Raw genomic sequence first — 22,460 nt, 5'->3', positions numbered from 1 at the left:
CTTATCTTTCTTTGATGAAAGAATTGATTCTTAGTTCAAGAATAGTGGATATTGAAGATGTGCAGTGAGCTCATAGGGCTCTATCCTTTACCTCTGTGCTTTTTAACATTTTTGACAGTAACTCAAAAGAGCTATGTTTTCCAAATCAGACTTGGAGTAGATCCCTAATGCTTACACAACAGAACTGGGATCTAAAAGAATGTCAAAGAACCTCAAAATGGGGCCAGAGCTGTGAAATAGCTGGTAAAAGCCACCTCTGCAGTGCTGGCATCCCATAAGGGCCCTGGTGCAAGACGCAGCTGCTCCACTTCAGATCCAGCTCTCTGCTACGGCCTGGGAAAGCAGTGGAAGAAGGCCCAAGTCCTTGGGTCCCTGCACCCACGTGGGAGACCCGGAAGAAGCTCCTGGCTGCTGGCTTGGGATCTGCCCAGATCCAGCTGTTACAAGCCATTTGGAGAGTGAACCAGCAAATGGAAGACCTTTCTCTCTCTTTCTGTCTTTGCCTCTCTGTAACTCTGCCTTTCAAGTAAATAAATAAATCTTAAAAAAAAAAAAAAAAACTTAAAATTAAAAAAAAAAAGTAAGCCAAAAGCAAGAAGATGAAAACGACATCAACGGTCCAAAAGCAGAATGGGAAAGAACTAGCTTGAGAACTGTTGCATCCTCTCCACTTTCCCTCCACCGCAATGCAGTTCAATGAAGCCCCACATGGCTCTGGCGGTGCTGCACAAAACCGTAACACTTGAATGCATTCTTCACCTGCATTCGCCATGGTGTTCAACTCCACGAAAGCGCTCCCCTGTTAACTTGTACAAGTCAAACCTCACCTGCATGAACGGATCTAGTTCAGGGTAAAGGCCTTAATAAGGCTATGACGAATCTGTTTTGATACATCCACGTTGGTTAGCCTGGATAAGGAATTTTGAAAGCAAGCCACACGGAAAGCACTTGAGAGTTTACATATTCTACTTCGGAAAGGAGTACATGCAAGAAAGAGAAAAGGACACGTCTTAGAAGACAGGGCAATAGCACGAGGCCTGGTTCCTGCAGGCCGTGGCGGCAGGAAGCGCTCCGAGCCCCGGACGTGACGCAGGCGGCCCCGCGCACCGCCCCGTGCGCCCACGTTCCAGGCCCCGAGTCCCCGCGCGGCCCCGCGGGCGGCGGTGGCGGTGACGAGCGGTGACGCCTCAATGGTTGCCTGGACGCCGCGCAGGGATTCGGAGCGCACGGGCGGGGCGTCGCACCTCTCTTCGCGTACCTCTGCTCGGGAGCAGGGCTGCGACTGCGCCTAGGGCGGCCGTCCGGGCCGAGAACCATGAGCCCCGGGGGCGCGGGCTGCTCCGCGGGGCTGCTGCTGACGGTTGGCTGGCTGCTCCTGGCGGGCCTCCAGTGCGCGTGCGGAACCAACGTCACGGCCCTCCAGGATCCCGGCCTGGCCCACGAGAGCGAGAGCGAGGGCGACAACGACGAGGAGGCCGAGAATGACAGTGAGGTGGCGGAGAACGAGGCCCCGGCCGAGGCCGCCGAGGAGGAGGATGGTGAGCGGCGGAGGCCCCCGGGCGGGCACGCGGAAGCCCTGGAAAGGGGCACAAGCCTGGTCTTTCTCCGAGATTAACGGGAATTGTCCTGTTAACCTCACTGGAGCTCTCGCTTCCACCAGTCCTGAGTTTATCCATTTCCTGTGTCTTACGGCCTTGAAGAAGGATGGTGCCGATTCTCCAAGGCCACAGCAGGACAAATAAGCATGTACATGGAAATTGTTACAGAAATATTGCATTGCACACTGAAAAAGTGTTTTTTTTTAAATATACAGGATAGGGAAGGCAGCCCTTCTACGTGTTCATTTTGACTCTTGTTGCATTTTTGCTCCCCATTGTAGATTTTTCTCTTTTTGAAATTCCAAATTGCTTGACGTCCTCTTCCTTTCTGCATTTGCACTTGGGATGGGAACTCAGTGGAATTCAGAATGCCCACTATTGTGACACATCTAGTTAGACCAGTATGCTGACAAAAGTGCCCAGAAGCCACATCTCAGCTCCCTGCAGTCCCCACCCTTGAACGCCTTTTGCTGCGTGGTAGGGTTTTATTTGCATGTTCAACCTTGAAAGGTCACAGTAGAAAGCATCCATTCAGGGATCCAACTATTGGCTTTGTTTTGTGACGTGTTATCCAAGAGAAAACAAGCCTGCTCTTGCTACATAAATTTGCCTTATACTGCTGGCTCATTAAGCCGTAAAACTTGACAAGCGGTTATACATGCTGTATTGATTAGTAACTCGCATGCTGGTAGGTAAAAGGTCAGTTGCAGGTTTGCAGCCTTCTACAGGAGGGTGATCCCGTCCACCCATAAAGCATCCCGCTGAGATCCTTTTAATGCCCTTGGCATTCTCATGTCTCCTCAATCTATACATGTAGAGAGAGTGCTGTGTTTATCAGCCTTTCTCTTATTTCTTGATGACAGGTAGTGACCCTCAGCAACAGAAAGAAATTGACTATCTGAAGTTAATAGTGAGATTGGGGTTTGTACTGCCCTGATAACATTACATTACAGAGAGCTTGAAAAGGTCTTTGACTTTGGAAATGTGAAAAAGAAAGATGCCAAAGAAGAGAACATGTTCTATAAACATAGTAGCTATTGCTTCATTCTAGACTTTAATTAACGGTTTTAGCTTGAAAGCAGTGGAGGGATACTCTTAGCTACAAAATGCTGAGTATTATTTAGGCCAAACACAGAAGATAGAGTTATAAAAGCTTTACATTCAAATTCAAATGTAGATAAGTTACCTTTTCTCTTGGTGCTTCTATTTTCTCATGTGGATTTCAGGGAGACCATGTCCATTGTGAAATTTTATACATACACTTTCATGCATAAGTGCTTTTTCCTGGGGAGTGTGAAAATTCAGAATTATAACAACCTAAGGTGTCAGACAGCTGAACATTTCCAAAACCAAAGTTAAAAACCATGCAGCTCCTTTGCCTCTCAGTGGATGGGTCAAAACAGTGATCACCATTTACTATCACTCCATCCATCTATCATCTGTCTATATCTATCTATATGAAGTATATTTACATATATAGTTTTTTACATTAAAGTTATTTTACAAATCATTTACAAAAGTAAGAGCAAAAGAATAGTGACTTTCTAACAACTGTTAGAAATCTTAATGAAGTTGTAAACATGGAAGAACAAGTTTTCATTCCATATATCCTAGTTTTGAAGTTGTGCTAGTAAGGCAAAGAACTTTGAACACAACCCAAGTGCTCAACATTTAAGCATGAATATATCTATCATGTAAAGCCCAATTCCAGATTTCAAGTATGCCTCTACTAGATCATAGTTTATCATTATTCTGGTTCTTTTTGCACTTGTATCATCAAAACAATAATTTTGAAAACATACATTTTGATGAAAAGAAGAATGACATCTTTGCTCCATAATTGTAAACATTTTCATTTTTGTATTTACCAACACCAATTAGAATTAGTCTAACAAAATGTATTGATTTCTACATCATCTGTTATCCTTCAGGCACCTTTATATATATGCCTGCCATCAGGATTTGTCCATTTATGAATCTTACCAAGTAAATGGTGTTACATAAGCATCATATAAAAGAAATAATGTGATCCACATCCTTTTAAAAAAAAAAAAGCTTTTTTTAGAGATTTATTTATTTATTTGAAAGGTAGAGTTTCAGAGAGGCAGAGAGAGAGAGAGAGAGAGAGAGAGAGAGAGAGATTGGTCTTCTATCTGCTGGTTCACTCCCCAGTTGGCAGCAATGGCTGGAGCTGTGCCAATCTGAAGCCAGGAGCCAGTTTCTTCTGGTCTCCCACGTGGGTGCAGGGGCCCAAGGACTTGGGCCATCTTTTACTGCTTTCCCAGGCCATGGCAGAGAGCTGGATCAGAAGAGGGGCAGCCGGGACTTGAACCAGCACCCATTTGGGATGCATCACTGCAGGCATCAGCTTTACCTGCTGTGCCACAGTGCCAGCCTTGGCCCACATCCTTTTAATGGACAGTATGGCCTGGGTTATTGTCACAAAACATTTCAGGATCAACCCCTTCCTGTTGAAAGCTTAACTGAATGAGACTATCATATGTCCTTTTGATTCTCTGAAATATAGTGTTTAGAAGTAGATGCTGCCGGCGCCGCGGCTCACTAGGCTAATCCTCCGCCTAGCGGCGCCGGCACACCGGGTTCTAGTCCCGGTCGGGGTGCCGGATTCTGTCCCGGTTGCCCCTCTTCCAGGCCAGCCCTCTGCTGTGGCCCGGGAGTGCAGTGGAGGATGGCCCAGGTGCTTGGGCCCTGCACCCCATGGGAGACCAGGAAAAAGCACCTGGCTCCTGGCTCCTGCCACTGGATCGGCGCGGTGCGCCGGCCGCAGCGCGCCGGCCGCGGCGGCCATTGGAGGGTGAACCAACGGCAAAGGAAGACCTTTCTCTCTGTCTCTCTCTCTCACTGTCCACTCTGCCTGTCCAAAAAAAAAAAAAAAAAAAAAAAAAATACAAAAATACAAGTGAAAAAAATAAAAAAAAAAAAAAAAAAAAAAAAAAAAGAAGTAGATGCTTAGGCTACATTCCCTATCAGAGTGACCAGGTTCAAGTCCCAGCTCTACTTCCAATTTTAGCAGTTCATGGCTTAAGTAGGTGGGTTCCTCCCACCCACGTTTCTCTCTGCCCTTAAAATAAATAAAATTTAAGAAAATATATAATGTTCACTCATCAATTCTTGAGCCAAGGCACTCAAATATACTATGGGCATCCCAAACAGCATCTCAAACACTGTACCAAACACCCACCTCCCACTCATCAATTCTTAGGCTAGAGAAAATTCATCTAGGATATTCATCTGAGATATCATTTCTCTTTTAAAAATGTATTTATTTGAAAGGCAGAGCGAGAGCGAGAATAAGAGCAAGAAACGCGAATGCTTCCAACTACTGGTTCTCCCCAAATGGCTACAACAGCCAGGTCTGGGCAGGGCTAAAGCAGGAGCCAGGAACAACATCCTGGTCTCCCACAGGGGTGGCAGGAGCCTATGTACTTGGACAGTCTCCAGCTGTCTTCCCAGGTGCATTATTAGGAATGCAGGATGGGAAACAGAGTAACCAGGACTTGAAGTAACACTAATATGGGATGCCAGTGTTGCAAGCCACAGCTTAACTTACTGTGTCACAACACTAAACCCTTGAGATGTCATGTCTTACTGAGATTTTGCTTATACAGTTTCAGTATCTTCAACATTATCCCATATGCTGCTATCTGTCTTTCTGTGTTCATTTTCTGATTTGTTCAATAATTGCGAAATGTTTTTCTGTTTTCTTCTCTGCCACTATGGGCAAAAATGAAAATTCCTGAGACCTCAATTGTGTTCAATGAAAGCCAAAAACATACTACAAGAAAGGTGCCTCTAGGTTTTTTTAAAAAATCTTGCTGAAAGATACATTTTTGGGTAATGAAATAAGAAAATAGAAGATGATGTAATAACTGTTTCATTTCACAATTACATCATCCTTCTACACGATTCCATTCATTCTTCCATTTTATTACTTCAATCTTTTTAAAACATCATTGAAAATAATTAATGAGTAATGATGAAATAATATGATTCTGGATGTTGAAATAAAATGTTTCAAGGTAAAGGAAAAATCACTAGTATGTTAGACTTATGTCCTTATACCCTTTAAAAATCTTATATATATATGTATATATGTACTTTTATAGAACTTATAAAATATATCATAGGTCTTTCATATAGGTATACTTTTATATTTGTGAAAGGGCTCAATACACAATAATTGCAAAACAGAATAATTTTATTCTATGAAATGAGCTTTTTACTATAAAACATAACTTTTTCTTTGTAACACCTCTAAGAAAGAATAAAAGCCATGAAATATCAGCCTTACAAATCAACTCTCAAAGAAGAAACTCAAAAACTTAATTTGCACCTGATAGACACCAAAAGTTACAACAGCGTGCTTTTCAGAACCTAAAAGAACATTCCAGGACCTGGCCAGAACAAAATGAGCAGGATCATTACCTGCATCTTTGTGGGTGTCAGGCTTTTATCAGTGTAGGGAGGCCTCGCTGTTTTCCTGACGGCTACTGAATGCACTGTTGAGCCTTCCATTATTAAATTAAAACAACCCTTAAGTACCTTTGGACAGCTGACTTTTCAGCTTCACCTGTAGGACTTTTTATTTCTGCAAGTTTCATTTGTTAGATTTGTCCATTATACCACCCCATCATTTTTAGGTCCATATTTATTATCAGACCTGTTTGCTATCCTTACTGGCTTTGCAGAAACCTGTATTAAGTCTGCAGGATATCAGTGTTCATTTCCAGGTCATTCATAAAAATGTTGAACAGGACCGTGCCCTGTGATGCATCACTCCTCCCACATTGACATCAACACCTTAATTGGCATCTGTGGTTTTATTTGACCAGTAAGCATTTAGCCTTACGGATATTCAGATGACATGTCTATTTTTCATTCGTAAGTGTATGAAGATACATTTTTACAGCTGCTGCACTGAAGTCCAGATACATGAAGCTCCCCTGGGCCATCATTGTAAAATTCCCATCAAAAAACGCTGTGAATGACTTAATGGACACTCAAAGCAGGATGGAACATTAAAACAGAAAAGCACTTTAGAAACTATCTGACTTAATCTCATTTTTTTTTTCCTCTAAGGAAACTTAAGTTAGGAGAAATTGAGTAACTTCCCCAAAGTAGCATAGATGTGGGATATTAGAGCTAATTGACTAATGGTTTTTGAAAAGAGGTTATATTTAAAAGGAGCCCAATGCTCTTATCCAAATTTTCTGTGTTCAGGATTTGCTTTTTATTTTTATGTCATATGTGCCAGCAAAAAATATTAAACGAATTTCAAGCATAAAAATATCAATTCATAATTGATCATCATGATAGTCTAAGTCATTTATTTAACAAAGATCAAAGTGTATTTGTATGTATCACGTGCTTGCTGTGTGTTCAAGGTATTTTGTTTGGTGCTAATTAAGTACAGAATAAAGTGCTTGTGAAACTATTAAGGTATTATATAAGTAGTCAAATTAGGAAAAAAAAATCTTAGCTACTATATTAAGTTAGTTAGAACAAAATGAGCTTGACGAGTAATTATGTTATATTAAATATTAATTAAGTATTATAGAATGCTTTCACATATACTATATCATCCTTACAATAATCAAATGGGATAGGTTCTCTTTTTCAGATTTCTTAAAAGGGTTAACTATCCCTGACAGAGTTTAATTAATTTGTTCAAACTAAAACAGCTACATTAGTGGTGGAAGTAGCTCTTTGGACTCCAAGTTCAATGCATTTCCCCATGTGATTTATTGTCCCAAGATATAATGCTTTTTAAAGATTATCTTTTAATACCTCATGTTATTTTTTTAATTGAAATTTTAGTATAATCTGAGCTTTTAAAAATTATACACTAAAATTAGTAGATATCATATAAAACTTCATAATGATTAGGGAGGAGATGTAATATAAAACCTAGAATATTTGACTTCTCAGGTAGTTATATTCCTACTTCATAATGCTAAATAAGTGTGTGGAAGTAAATTCTTAGGAATATGGAAAAATATGACCTTAACTTGGGAAAATGAATAGAAATAATCTAGTGCACTCTGGTATAAAGATTTTTTTTTTGATGGAAATTACACACGTCTTTTTTTTTTTTTTGGAAAATAGAGAAAAGAAGAATATGGCCCTTAGACTTGGTAGGCTTTTTTGTCTGATCTTCAATAGAATTTTAGCTCATGATGTATTAACTGATGGAAAAATTATATATAAGCTTTAAATATAAAAATTCTTTGCAGGCTGCTTGCTAATTTAATATACTTCTCAAAATATTTTAATTTCATTTGATGATTATGGAAGATATAGTAGGAATAACATTGCTTTTCTGATTAAATAGACAAAATCATAAATGTTTACTGCCCATCTAAATATCCATCTACCCCCAAGTTAGAATTTTTTTCACTTAGACAAGTTTTCAGGTGGTTAAATAATATGTCTTTATACTTTGTGTTTAGCTTCGAATAAGACAATAGTCAAAGAAGTAGAATTTGGAATGTGCACCGTTACCTGTGGTAAGTAGCATAAAGAACATCAATGAATCATAGTGTCATCTGGAGGGAGCAGTGGAGGAAGTAAGAACAGATTGTCCAGCAATTATTTGTGTGTAATTTGTGTACTTTCATTGTTTTCTATTTCTAATAAGTGTGATTTACACACAACACTCAGGCTGATTTCTTTAAAAGGTAAGACAGCTTCAGTTCATTACCTTTAAGTCTTATTTTTAGCCAGCTCTTTAGTTTTCCTTTGGCATGTAAAGTGCTTTCACGAAACTAAAATTTTCTCTACCTCACAGATGTTCAGTTGATGGAAAGTTTTCCAGTACACCTCACAGATGTCTTCCCATATATTGTGTTGGCAAATCTATCAAGAAATTTGCTTATTTGTAATAGTCTATTCTAAATTTTGCATTTCACCAATTTGTATGTCATATCTTAGAGAAAACAAGTATTGGCTTTACAGAGAATATGATGTTCAAAGACCCTGACTTATTTTGATCATTACATGGATAGTAATTGGACATGCTGAAATAGCACAGTGAGTCTGAAACACATGCACTAAGTGCCTAAGGGCTCCATGAAACATAAATACCTGGGCTGCCCTGAGTGTCAGATTCTTTAGATCTCTGAAATGCTCTGAGAATTTGCATTTCCATGAAGTTTCCAATGAAGCTGATAATGCTGGTTAGAGGAACATCTTTTTTTTTTTTTTTTTTTAAGATTTATTTATTTATTTGAAAAGCAGAATTACAGAGGCAGAGGAAGCGGGGAAGAGAGAGAGGGAGAGAGAGAGAGAGAGTGAGAGCGAGTGAGCTTCCATCTCTTGGTCACTCCCCAAATGGCCACAACAAAGCCAGGAGCCAGAAGCTTCTTCCAGGTCTCCTGCATTGGTGTAGAGACCCAAGCACTTGGGCCATCTTTTCCTGCTTTCCCAGGTACATTATCAGAGAACTGGATCGGAAGTGGAGCAGCTGAAACTTGAACTGCTGCCCATATGGGATGCCAGCATTACAGGTGGTGATTTTACACACTATACCATAGTGCTGGTGCAGGAGGGCCATCCTTTTAAAAGCCACTTCTATAGCCTAGGGTGCTGAGAAGACAACAAATGAATCACAGTTGAATTAAGTTCATTCTAACTAGAATCATCCCTGAAAAAGAGACAGTGATGAGAGGAAAAGAAAAACAGTATCTAGAGGGTACAGGGTGGTGGGAAGGGGTGGAGATTCGAGAAGCTAGTGATGGGCCAAGTGATTGGGTCTCTGACACATGGGGAGACATGGATTGAGTTCCCAGCTCTTGGTCATTTTGGACATTTGGGGACCAGTGGATGGCAGCAATTTCTCTCTCTCATTTAAAAGAAAAAAAATGTTAACCATTTTTCAGTGTAGAATTCAGTGGCCTTAGCACATTCACATTGTTGTATAACTGTCACCACCACCCATCTCTAGAACTTTTTCATCACCCAAAACTGAGATTTTACACCCATTAAAAACTAATTCTTTCCAGTGCCTGGCAATCACTGTTCTTACTATCTCTTGAGATAGTCTTAAATGTATTTTTTGTCTTAACTTCTTAGTGAGGCAGAGTCAAAATGAAAGCAAGCTATATAGTAAACCTGCAATTACTCATTCATAGTTTATATCTTTTTTATGCTTCTTGAGAAATTTTCACAGGTAGAGAATTGTTTTTGTGATAGTTTTAGTAGTTGATACTGTTCTCTATTACTTAAAGACATGTATTCTAAATTGTATATTTATTATTTCAGCAAATAAGTCTTTGGTTTTCCACAAAACATTTTGCCAACTGTGCATCAGCCATTGTTCTGCTGCCTGGGATCTGGCAGAGAACAAAGCACACCAAGCTCCTGCCTTTCAAGGAGGGTCTCTTCCATAGGGGCATCCAGACAAATGATGTGTCAAAGATGCAGTATGTGAGATAGAACAAAGAAAGCAGTATTCATTTCTAACATTTTAAAAATATTTTCAATTTATAACAGTTATTTAGAAGATAAAAATGCTTTGCTGAAATCCTACTTAACTCCTAAAACAGTATTTTAGCAGTCAAAGGTTTTTTTTTTTAAATATATCCCTGCAGATTTCTAGGTGTTACTGGGACTTACAGAAAATCTCACACCTACACACATCTCAAACAACTGTATTTGTCTAAATAAGTAAATACATAAAGTTTCTGCTTAGAAAATATTTATGCAGTTCAGAAAGGTTGTGTTTCTAAAGAAACACTTTTTATTTACTTACTTAACTGGAGCCATACTGCTGCCATTATCAGCTATCTTTTTTTTTTCTTATCAATAAGATCTTTCCTTTTCCATCCTACTGTTGCCTTGTCACAAATGGAGTCCTCTACTCCAAGGGTGGCCAATGGAATGACTGCATCAGCATCACCCTAGAGCTTATAAAGAATGGAGACTATCAGTCCTACTCAAGATCAGAAAACCATTTTCATAAGCCCTCCAGTTGGAGGAGCACTATTGAAAGCCATCTCTAGTCTTCCAACCTTCCCTTGCCCCTGAGAATGGGTCTGATAATTAACATCCTGCAGGGGCTGACAGAGGGAATCTGGTAGACAAGGAAATCTGTCAGCATAGATTCTTCCTTAGCCATTACTATGCAGGCTTATCACAGGACATGATTCAGCTTGTTGTCATCATCCTCAATTCTGGTGATGAAAGACAAACTCTGGAGATGTGGGATCCAGAGTGTCATGCTGCAAATAAAGATTTGGTTATTAATATCGTGTCCTGTCTATATTTAATATGGAGACCTTATCGATATAAATATTTTAAAATCACTTATGGTAAAATGTGATTTTGAAATTTCCACCAGAAGCTCTCCCCACCATGCCAAAGTTGCATGGTCAAATAAATTTGGGAAACAATGTGTGCTGCTCTGTGTCATTTAATTTAAGATTTTATTCACTATAAAAAGTACATTTTATGTACTCTAACAAGTAAAAATGCTGCAAATTAATTTATGACATGCCATCAATGTAGTCTGACTTCAAGTATGTGAAAATGTAAAATTTTACATCTTAGGCCAATTAAAATCTGCATACAATAGCACACTCATTTATCAGCATATTAAAAGTTATCAAAAAATTCTGTAGTGGAGAGATTGCTTTTATTTTATTTTAATGCACCATTTCCAAATGTATATAATCATGGAATCTTTAATAGCAACAATAAGAGGAATTGGTGTGTCACATTAAGTCATTTCAGAAATGCTATCTCATGAAGTAATTCAAAATGAGGGGCCTAAAAACATTTAATTGTTATTATACTGTATTTAGGAATGTATTTTCTGAAATTAGAACAAACTCTCAAAAAGATGTAGGTGGAAATGTAAAAACATACTTCAATGTGTGTCTTTGTAACGTTTGCCCTTTTTTCTTACTGAAGGTGTTGGTATTAGAGAAGTAATATTAACAAACGGATGCCCAGGAGGAGAGTCCAAATGCATTGTTCGGGTAGAAGAATGCCGTGGACCAGTAGACTGCGGCTGTGAGTTGGACTCTACTGGAGGGGGACTCTATTGGAGAGAGACTCTATTGGAGGTCGTACTCTATTGGAGCAGGAGAGTCAGCTCTGGGAAAATATCCATAAACTCAGGTTTCCATGGAGTGGAAGGAGACAATCAATTGATACATTGAAAGGAAATCATGATAACATTTTAAATTCCACCTTTTCCTTAGACAGCTGTAGCTCTGAGTAACCTTCTGCTTTGCGTTGTTCAGTGATACCCAAAATTTAACACCTATCCTCTGTAATATGCTGGAGCCTTACAGTACTCAGGGCCCATGATTGAGGCTACCCTAGAGTGAAATCCTTTTGATGCTTTGATCATGCCATTTTGTAAGAAAATGGGTAAACCTTCAATTGGGAGCTATGAGAGTTGATCTGATTTAAAGGGTGCTGATCCTAGACCAAACAATCTCTAATGGGAATCCCCAGCTATTATATTGGAAGCCAGTAGTAGACTTCACAATTTACTCAAACAAATCGCTATTGCTTGCCCTGTCTCTTCTTCACCATTTATTCCACACAAAGAGCAGAGAGCCATGCTGTCTCTTCATCTGCTTCTCTTGATTGCCTGTGTCTTTGCATCCATTGGTGCTTTGCTCCTCTACACTCAGACTCACAGTTAAAAGTTTAATAACCTCCGGCATACAGTTGATTATTAAAATTTGAGGTGGCTTTTAAAAGTAGCGTTGTGTGTAAACCAATGTATAATGCCTACTGGTGCCTTATATATTTAATTTTTCTTTTTATTCAGGGGGTAAACCAATTTCAGAAAGTCTTGAAAGTGTTAGATTGGCATGTGTTCATATATCTCCTACAAATCGTTTCAAATATATGTGGAAAGTTCTAAGGCCAGACCAAGTAAGTAGTGAATGTATGTAATCTGGTACTTCCTAGTGAGTGATAAAATTTGTTTCCCAGTTCTTATGACTCTTAGAAAAATGTCTTTAAAAGCAGTTCACAAAAATGCATTAAAAGTCATACAATGTTGTTATTATTGGAATTTGAATTTTTTTATGATTTAGTGGGGCTAAGACTTTGCATATGTCTTAAGGCCAACTATAGTTTGAATTTTCACAAAGAGGCATTTTATCTATAGATTCCTCTGTTTTAGAAGCAAGGTTTTTGTTGTCTTAATTGAAGTTGTATAATGATAACAGTAGCCACCATTAAGGGCTTATTAACTGCCAGACATACACCAAGAGTTGGAATCTCTTTTAATACACAAACAACCCTCTGAGGTACTTCCTAGCAGTATACCCACTTCACAGACAAGTGAGGTGTACAGAGTAATTTGTCCACAGTCACACGAGCAAGAAGGTAGGGTTGGGATTTGAAGTCTAGAAATGATTAATTATTGTTCTAGGTTAAGAGAGACAATGATTCCTCTTTTATTATGGGGAATAGTTTCCTGATCTTAAGTGTAGTGAAGAATATTGTTACTTTGTTATCTTTTTAAAATAGCAACCTATTGTGCTTGCAAATGATTCAGCAATCCTGGAAGTACACAGGGAAATGCACCCCTTGGCTTTCGAGTGTGACACGCTGGATAATAGTGAACTAGTAGCATCTATTAGATTCACAATCTACACAACAAATGGTAAGTGCCCAGCCATGCTTCTGTTTGCTTTTACCCCTAGCTTTGAAGAGCATCACATTCACCTGGGGCCGAGGTGAGACACGTCTCTAGCCCCACTCCAAAGCTTTTGATTCAAATCAGGGCCAGGGCTGGCAAAAGAATCTGCATTTCTACTGAGATCCTGTAGATGCTGTTGCTGCTGGCTGGTGGACCACACTTTGAGAACTATTGGCTTACATCACTTAACTTTTTTCTACCAGATAGCACTTAATTTCTTTTTCATAGAATCAAACGTGCCTCACCTTGGGAAAGTGGTTGTATTAGTCAGAGTTGTGTTATTACCTGAGGCAGCTAATTTTCTAAAGAGAAGCTTGTTTAGCTCACAGTATCGATGGCATAGCACAGCCTACATGAGGGCTGCCCTTGGCTGCAACATCTCATGGTGTGGATAGCACTGGTGTGTGGGAACAAAGCAAGTGATTACATCTTGAACCACAAATAGAGAGAGAAGTGGCATCCTACAGCCCCTTCTAAAGGCATGCCCCAATTATCTTAGGACTTATTTTTTTTCCTATGGCTTCTCCCAATAGAAATATCCTGAGAACCAAGCCTCCAGTTACATTGAGTCCTTGGGGAACCCTCAACCCACATCCAAACCATAGCACTGGCATATTTCTAAAGTATCTCCAAAGAACAGTCATCTAAGCTGAATTATATTCTTATTTTTTACTTTTCATTATAAGAGTGAAAAGAATAAATGGAATTCTACACTTAGAAAAATCTGGTAGAGTCAAATAAATAAACATGATGTTCAGAGCAAGTCTTTTTAAAATTTATTCATGGCTTAATAATACAGTTCTTGTTATATGTCATAAAATGCAAATCCTGTCCTCCACATAATTTTACATTTTAGAAACTGGGTCTCCCTTATGAGATGGATCCATGCATATCTTTTCTATTTAATCTATGATGTCTTCCATACAGCATAATTATTTTTGTTGATTGCTCTTAACTTTTTTTATTGTTGTCATTGTTGTCTTTGTTGTTAATGGTGAAGGAGATTTGGTCACAGGTTCCTTTGAGCATCCAATCAAGCAGAAGCCTCTTCCCAGAAAAATATTCACATGCCAAATATGTCAAAAGTTATGTTTAATTTTAAGGAGTTTATGGATTTCTTCAAGCTATTTCCAAACCCCTGGAGAAGAGCCTCTAATATGTCTAGAGATACCACACAACAAAGCATCCTTTCTTGAAATGAAAGCAGGTTAAAGTGTTTAGGGATGATATTTAAAAAATAAACTACTTACTATTTAAATTTTCTTTGATATGCTGATTAGTTACTTAAAACCATCTTCATGGTAAAAGCTCATAATCATCTCTCTGTTGGTATATCAGTCCTCAGTAAAGGATAATGTCAGTTTAAAAAAGGACAAAAGAGAACCAAAACACCATCAAACTAAAAAAGTATCTCAGGGAGCTTAGCTGATGGTAGTGAAGGTATCTGGGACCATGCTCAATCTTTGTCCCCCCCACGGTCCCCTGTTAGGACTCTCTCATAGTGAAGTCCTCTCGGGAACAGAAGAGAACATGCATTTGCTAGAGTGGAAGCTGAAGGCTGGGATATAGTTCCCCGAATGCCAGACTTTTGTTCAGACAAACTTCAGGGCTGCTGTCATCTCAGTACATTCACTAACTGACAAATATTCTCAAAACACTTTGGTATTTATTGGTTTCTTCTAAATATGACAATTGGGTACACTTTTTGGTTGTTTAGATACAAACAAATGTTTTGGCTAGAATTGTCCATACAATATGGTACTGGCTTGACACAAACACCTCATTGAAGCTAGTCACCCACTGCTTGTGTGTTGAGTTTAGTATTAGTATATATTTTGCATTTTTATCTATCAACAAGAGATTGTACCACCTCATTATCAAAACTGAGCTGGGAAGAGCAAATTACATGGGACTGAAGGATTAAATCAGGGATGGGGGTGGGGTGGAGGGTTATAGAATATCTAACTTGTTACTTTCCTTTTCCATGAAATTCTTTAACTAGATTCTTACCATGTGATAAAGTTAATAAAACAGAAAAAAGAAATATTTTTAGGGTAAACATGATTTAATTAATGAAAAATTCCCATTCATTCCCTATATATCAGATTACTCCCACAACAGCTGTCTTTCAGAATTAGTCACTGTGACGGGTTGAATTGTGTTTACCACAAAAGATACTTTGAAGTCCTAGCGCCCAGTACTCAAAATTTGGTCATATTTGGAAATAAGTTCATTGCAGATATAATTAGTCAAAATGAGATCATATTAGAGTAGGCCTTTTTTTTAAAAAAGATTTATTTATTTTGAAAGTCAGAGTTACATACAGAGAGGGGGTGAGACAGAGACATAGATCTTTAATTTACTTGTTCACTTCCCAGATGACTGTAACAAACAGGGCTAGGCCAGGCTAAAGCCAGGAGCCTGTAGCCAGGAGCTTCTTCTGGGTCTCCCACATGGTGGCAGGAGCCCAAGTAATTGGACCACCTTCTGCTGCTTTTCCCAGAAGCATTAGCAGGGAGCTGTATAGGAAGTGGAGTAGCTGGAACACGAACTAGTACCCCATGGGGTGCCAGCATCACAGGCAGTGGCTTTATCTGTTATGCCATAACTCCAGCCCTTAGAGTGGGCCTTAATACAATATGGTCATGACCTCATAGGAAGAGGGAAATTTGGGTTGGGGCAGGGAGGCGAGAAAAAGACACACAGGGAGAAGACAGCCATGTCAAAATAGAGACAGAGATTAGAGTCATATTACCCCAAGCCAAGGAATGTCCAGGGCTACCATACTAGCAAGGATCCTCCCTTATAGCTTTACAAGGGAGCATGATTGCCAGTACCTCATTTCAGACTTCTAGCCTGCAAGCATTTGAGATGATGAATTTAATTTTTTTTTTTTAAGTCACCCAGTTTGTGGCACTTTGTCATGGTGGCCCTAGGAAAATAATACATACCTAAGATAAGATTATCTGAAATGTGAGACTATTAAAATACAGCCTATTTTTCATGAGAAATTGTTAATGAAATTCAGGCTTTTTTTTAAACTAGATATAAAATATTTTTGGTTACCCTTGTGAGAAGGATACTATTGGAATGAACTAATATCTTTATATGTGTCGCTCCCCCTCTTCGTGGAGGAACGACACAGGACCCTGCGCTGTTCTTTTGTCTGCTCGGCCCTCCCCGGGTTTGCTGCTGGTTCTTCCCGGGTTGGCTACTATCCCTTCCACCTCCGTGGAAGGGCAGTTCCCCCTGGCCACATTCCCCACTTCCGCAGGGGAGTGGCACACCGCCGGCCGGCTCTCTGGGGGCTGCACAGGTGTTCCTTCAGATAGATGTTCCCCTTAGATGTTCCCCTTAGATGTTACTGGTGCATGCCGTCTCTCTCCTCCTTCATAGTCCTCCTCCGCCAATCCCAACTCGGCTGCCCACACGCCGAGTACGCTGCTCTCCAATCAGGAGCAAGTCCTACAGTTTATTGGTTGAACTGGAAGCAGCTGTGCGGAAGCTGTTTACTTCTCTCCCAGCGCCATATTGTGGGAGAGCAGATGCATAGAATAAGTCTTAATTCCAGTAACAGTCTAGTCCGAGTTGCTCCCCACATATATGCTTCACTTTTTTTTAACCCTTTCTTGGCTAATGTTACAGGGTAAAGGATAATTGGAAATTATTTTTGTATTTCTGCTCCTCAGGTTTGAGTCCTAAAAGGTGTCTTTTATTACATTTTTTAAATCCCACCACTTATGTAAATCTAAAATTATTTAAAATATGGAAATTTTAAGAATCAAATCATGTTGGAATAGAAATATAATTTCTCTAACATACTTGGAACTATTTATTGAGATCACTAAAATGAGTTTATAGTTTTATAATTACTGAGAATTGAAAGTTATAATACATTATGTTTAAAGGATAGGTAAAAATTCAAAAAGATAAGTTGTTGAGATTTCCCAGACAGAGTGGTATATACAGAAATTAAAACAGTAGAGTAGTAGAGTATTAAATTAAAACAGTAGAGTAACTTGCTCTAAACATCAAATCCCTCTTCACTGAGGATTACTCACTGTGTAATTTGGTATTTGGATCAGATGGTCTCTATGGCTGTTTCTCACGTGAATCTTTTATGATTCTTGAATTTGGGGACTAGAAAGAGCCATAAAATTTACGTATATGAGTGAAATTGACAGATCTTTATTTGATTACTCTTTATAGCCCTTGTCATATTCCTGCTGAACTATGGTCTTAATATTTCAAACTTGTTGAACTCTTTATTTAGTGTGGAGCATTAAGCCTTTGGCTATAATGTAAATTTAAAAATTATCTCAAAAATAAAAAAATTTAAAACAGAGAAAACTCCATATTTCACTAATACTTGACATAGTATAGACTAATACTCTTCACAGTCTAAAAGTGCTATAGCACATTGGGTAGACTGGTTTGCTTCATCAGCAGCCTTATTTGCAGAAAGACCGGAGAGATAGGTTGGAGAGTACCTGATTTAAGAGTGATATGGAGACATCTGAACAGAAAACAATGAACCTCACTCCCTATATTATATCATACACAAAATTTAGAGATGTGTTATAGTTCTAGGTGTAAAATCTAAGCTGATAAAGCTTTAGGAAGAAATCTTAGAAGAATATCTGTATGAGTCAGGATTAGGCAAAGGCTTCTTAGGCTTGACTCAAAAAACAATCACCATAAAAGAAAGCTTTGGATGAGTTAGAGTTCAACATAATTGAAAATTGTAACTCATTAAAATAAATCATTAGGAAAACAAATAGGAAGCCAAAATCTAGGAGAACACATGATTGCACAGCCATATAATCAGTTCGGGAAAGGTCTCATGGTTTCTTACAAAACCAAGCATGTGTCTACTTTATGGCCCAGCAGTTCCACTCTTAAATACTTATTCAAGAGAAATGAAAATATATGTTCACAGCATGGTTTCTGTTAGATACACAGAGAAGCTTTTTTCTTTATAATAATCCACAGTGGAACATCCTAAGTATCAACTAGTAAAAGAATGAATAAACAGTTAATATAGAATACAAAAAAAAAGTTTAAGAATGAAAGGGACATCTTGTAATATGATTGTTTTTAGCCCTTGTTCATACTCCTGAGGAACTGTGGTCTTGCTACTTTTTACTTGTTGAATATCATGGTTAGTGGTGAAGTAGGCCTGCGATTATAGAGTAGATTGAAAGTATGTCTTTGCTTGGGCTTACGGCATGGATCACTTGGTTAATCCTCCGCCTGCGGCTCCGGCATCCCATATGGGTGCCAGGTTCTAGTCCCAGCTGCCCCTCTTCCTGTGGCCCAGGAAGGCAGTGGAGGGTGGCCCAAGTGCTTGGGCCCTGCACCCACATGGGAGACCAGAAAGAAACACCTGGCTCCTGGCTTCAGATCGCATAGCTCCGGCCATGGCGGTCATTTGGAGGGTGAACCAACAAAGTAAAGACCTTTCTTTCTGTCTCTCTCCCTCACTATCTAACTCTATCTGTCAAATAAATAAATTTAAAAAATTAAAAAGAAAGTATGTCTTTGCAAAAATTAAAGAAAAAAGAAAGGAAGGACAGTAGGAGGGGGACTGAGAGAGGGAAAGCAAAGGGAGGGAAGTATGGTTCTCTTCCTAGAACTGTACCTATGAAATACATAAAATCTGTTCTCTTAATAAAAATTGTAAAATAAATAAAGGGATAAAAATGGGTAAATGAATGGTGGAATAGTACTTTGTAATAAAAAGAAAAACCTATAGTTGCATGTAACAGTATTGGTGAATCTCTAAACCATTATATTCTGAGTTTTATTTATTTATTTTTCAAGATTTATTTTATTTATGTGAAAGACAGAGTTACAGAGAGAGGTAGAGACACAGAGAGGTCTTCCATCTGCTGGATCACTCCTCAGATGGCTGCAACAGCCGGAGCTGAGCTGATCTGAAGCCAGGAGCCAGGAGCTTCTTCCAGGTCTCCCACATGGATGCAGGGGCCCGAGGACGTGGGCCATCTTCTACTGCTTTCCCAGGTCATAGCAGAGAGCTGGATTGGAAGAGGAGCAGCCGGATTTAGAACCAGTGCCCATATGAGATGCCGGCACTTCAGGACAGGGCTTTAACCCACTGTGCCACAGTGCTGGCCCTGTATATACTGAGTTTTAAAAAAGCTTTAGACAAAAGAGTAAATAGTGTATGTTTCCATTTGTATTCTAGAATCTATGGTGGGAAAGAGTCAGGACAGTAGTTGCCACTGGAAGATGTAGCAGTGATTAACCCAGAAGGGGCATAAGGGAACTTTCCAGGGCACACTATTACTCTGTGTCTGATAGGCATTTCAATGCCTGTGTGCATTTGAATTTGCCAAAACTGAGCAAATGTACTTAGGATCTTTGTACAACCCATTGTGTATAAATTTAAAGAAAAAATGACCATGTTTTTTACTCTATTGATATTATTGCCAGAGAATTTGGGGGTAAGTGTGTAGACATCTGCAAATGATACTAAAATGTGTAAAAAATAAAATGAGCTTCTGAATTTGTATAGCAATGGATAGATTAATAGTAAAATATTAGTGGTGGTCTTACAAGATGTTCATTGTTAAATTCTTTCAACTTTCTGTATGCTTGAAAAGGACAAATCAAATGTACAGATCAAGTTCATTAATAATATTCTTTTCTGTAGTTCTGTTTTTTTCTAGAGTTGTTTTTCAAATATAAAATTTCTATTTAGATATCTATTTCCTTTCTTTCCAGTAGTAATAATCATCAGGTGTGTGTTTTCTCTAGAATTACAGATGAGAAGATCAAGTCGACCTGACACGGATGCAGTCCTAGTTTTTGTGCTGACCACAGGAGTTATTATCTGTATATTTGTGATCTTTGTATTGATCTTCATAATTATTAATTGGTAGGTGAATGGCTGGAATGCATCATCATCTTTGATTGCCATCCTTCTTATGTTCCTCTCCCCCATTTCGCTCATTCAATGAATTGCAAAATCCTGCCCATCATGCCTCCTACGCTTGTATTGAACCTGTCCAGCTCCCTTCATTCTTCCTAGGATTATCATAGCTGAGGCCATCCCATTTCTTATGTGCATACTTTTCTAAATAATCTCATGACTTTCTTCCTAGGCCATGAGAGTTTTTAAATGTAATTTTTACAATTTTAAAAGATAATTGCTAAAAAAATTTATTGATTGAATATTTGTGCTGTCCAGTTGTAGTTCTCACAACTTTAAAACTTGGTTATTATAACCTACAATTTCATTTATATGATAATATTTGTAATATATAATATTACACTGTAATGAGTCTAAATATTCATCTATTATTGCAATCCAGCTGATGCAGCACAATTGAAAACTGAGTTGTGAACAAAAAGCAGTGCTAAATATAGAAAATGTAACTATAATTCTATTTAATGTTAGTTTTCCTTCATATTATGGTTTTTGTTTTTCCTTTTGTTTTTTCTTCCAGGGCAGCAGTGAAAGCTTTCTGGGGGGCGAAAGCCTCTATGACCGAAATACATTCTGAGATGAGTTCTATGAGATATAAAGATTCAACTTCTCTTGACCAGTCACCAGCAGAAATACCCGGACATGAAGAAGATGCTTTAAGTGAATGGAATGAATGATGTATGGATGGTATATGAAAAAAAAAACAAAGGATATTAGAGAATATCAGATTCACTATTATAAAAATAAAATATATACTGAATTACTTTAATAATGTTGCAAAAGATTTCCCACAGTAATGCAGTATGAGCCCAGGGCTATGCATCATTGTGGTACACTTGTCCAAAATGTTGTTCTTATCATTTACCATTTGAGATAAGTGGGGATATTTATCTAGATGTGTACACAACAAATCTTCTCAACATGTTTTTGATCACTTTCATCATTTCTTTTTTTTTTTTTTTTTTTTTGACAGGCAGAGTTAGACAGTGAGAGAGAGAGAGAGAGAGACAGAGAGAAAGGTCTTCCTTCTGTTGGTTCACCCCCCAAATGGCCGCTACTACCAGCACACTGTGCCGATCCAAAGCCAGGAGCCAGGTGCTTCCTCCTGGTCTCCCATGTGGGTGCAGGGCCCAAGCACTTGGGCCATCCTCCACTGCCTTCCTGGGACACAGCAGAGAGCTGGACTGGAAGAGGAGCAACCAGGACAGAACCAACACCCCAACCGGGACTAGAACCCGGAGTGCCGGCGCCGCAGGCAGAGGATTAGCCTAGTGAGCTGCAGCACCGGCCAACTTTCATCATTTCTAAGGTGATTTCCTGTCTGTACTAAAAAGGACATAGCTTTGCAAAGTAAACTTCCTACTGTGCTCACGCCCCACCAAACTCCGCCGGAGAACTGGATTGAACTTACTGAAATGAATCACATTTTAGAATCTCTGGAGGGCATGTGTCTTACAAAGCATCATTTGCAAAACATGAAAAATAATAAGAGCCAACATTTGATGACTGCTACATACCAATCATTGCTCAAGGTCTTTTTCACATATTAGGTAATTTAATTATGGTTTCATATGAGAACTATTGAGGAACTGGAAGGGAGCTTGGAGGTCAACAAGGAAATTATGTGAATTTAAAGCACCCCATATTTCTCACAGAAATACTGAATTAAGCTTTTTCTTTTTTCAAATTTTATTTGAAAGGTAGAAAAACAGAGAGTTAGAGGGATCTTCTATACTGGTGTACTTTCCAGGTGTCTACAACAGTCAGGAATGGCCAGGTTGAAGCCAGCTCTCCTGTGTTACAGGGACCCAAGTACTGCCTCATTGCACATTACTAGGATGCTGAATCAGAAATAAAGTAACGAAGTACTCCCAATATGGGATGTGAGTGTCCCAAGTGGCACTTACGCTCTGAATCACCATCCCCCTTTTCAAAAATAATTTTTGGATTAAGAACTTCTGATTTACCACAGATAAATGTCCTCACTGTATTTAGAATGCAAGTGATAATATTTCAGAACCAAGTTACTTATTTCTGAACATCATTACTCTTTTGTGCTGTGTCAGTATGTGATACAGTTATGACAAGCTATCAAGATATTAGGGCATGAGGTAATTTGGTTCAGTCAATTTTATCAGAAATTAGTTTTTTTAAAACTTTTATTTTATAAATATAAATTTCCAAAGTACAACTTTTGGATTATAGCGGCTTTCACCTTCCCCCC

General features: G+C 38.8%; 1 protein-coding gene across 2 annotated transcripts; it reads left to right on the top strand.

The window, feature by feature from the left end:
• The first annotated feature begins 1,113 nt into the window (after window positions 1-1,113).
• Window positions 1,114-21,000, top strand: SPACA1 (sperm acrosome associated 1). Of its 2 annotated transcripts, none has more exons than XM_008263197.4 (7): window positions 1,114-1,538; window positions 8,069-8,125; window positions 11,529-11,630; window positions 12,403-12,509; window positions 13,113-13,248; window positions 20,065-20,185; window positions 20,757-21,000. In XM_008263197.4, the coding sequence occupies exons 1-7, from the start codon at window positions 1,316-1,318 to the stop codon at window positions 20,911-20,913; spliced, it is 903 nt and encodes a 300-aa protein (XP_008261419.4). In that variant the 5' UTR covers window positions 1,114-1,315; the 3' UTR covers window positions 20,914-21,000. The 2 variants fall into 2 exon arrangements, with proteins under 2 accessions (XP_008261419.4, XP_069929891.1); XM_070073790.1 differs by having other exon boundaries at window positions 20,762-20,944.
• The last annotated feature ends 1,460 nt before the right edge of the window (window positions 21,001-22,460 follow it).

The sequence above is a fragment of the Oryctolagus cuniculus genome, chromosome 5 (genome assembly GCF_964237555.1).
Source record: "Oryctolagus cuniculus chromosome 5, mOryCun1.1, whole genome shotgun sequence".
In the NCBI taxonomy this organism is placed as follows: Eukaryota; Metazoa; Chordata; class Mammalia; order Lagomorpha; family Leporidae; genus Oryctolagus; species Oryctolagus cuniculus.
Note: the sequence above shows the minus strand (reverse complement) of the source record. Positions and strands in the feature narration are given on the sequence as shown.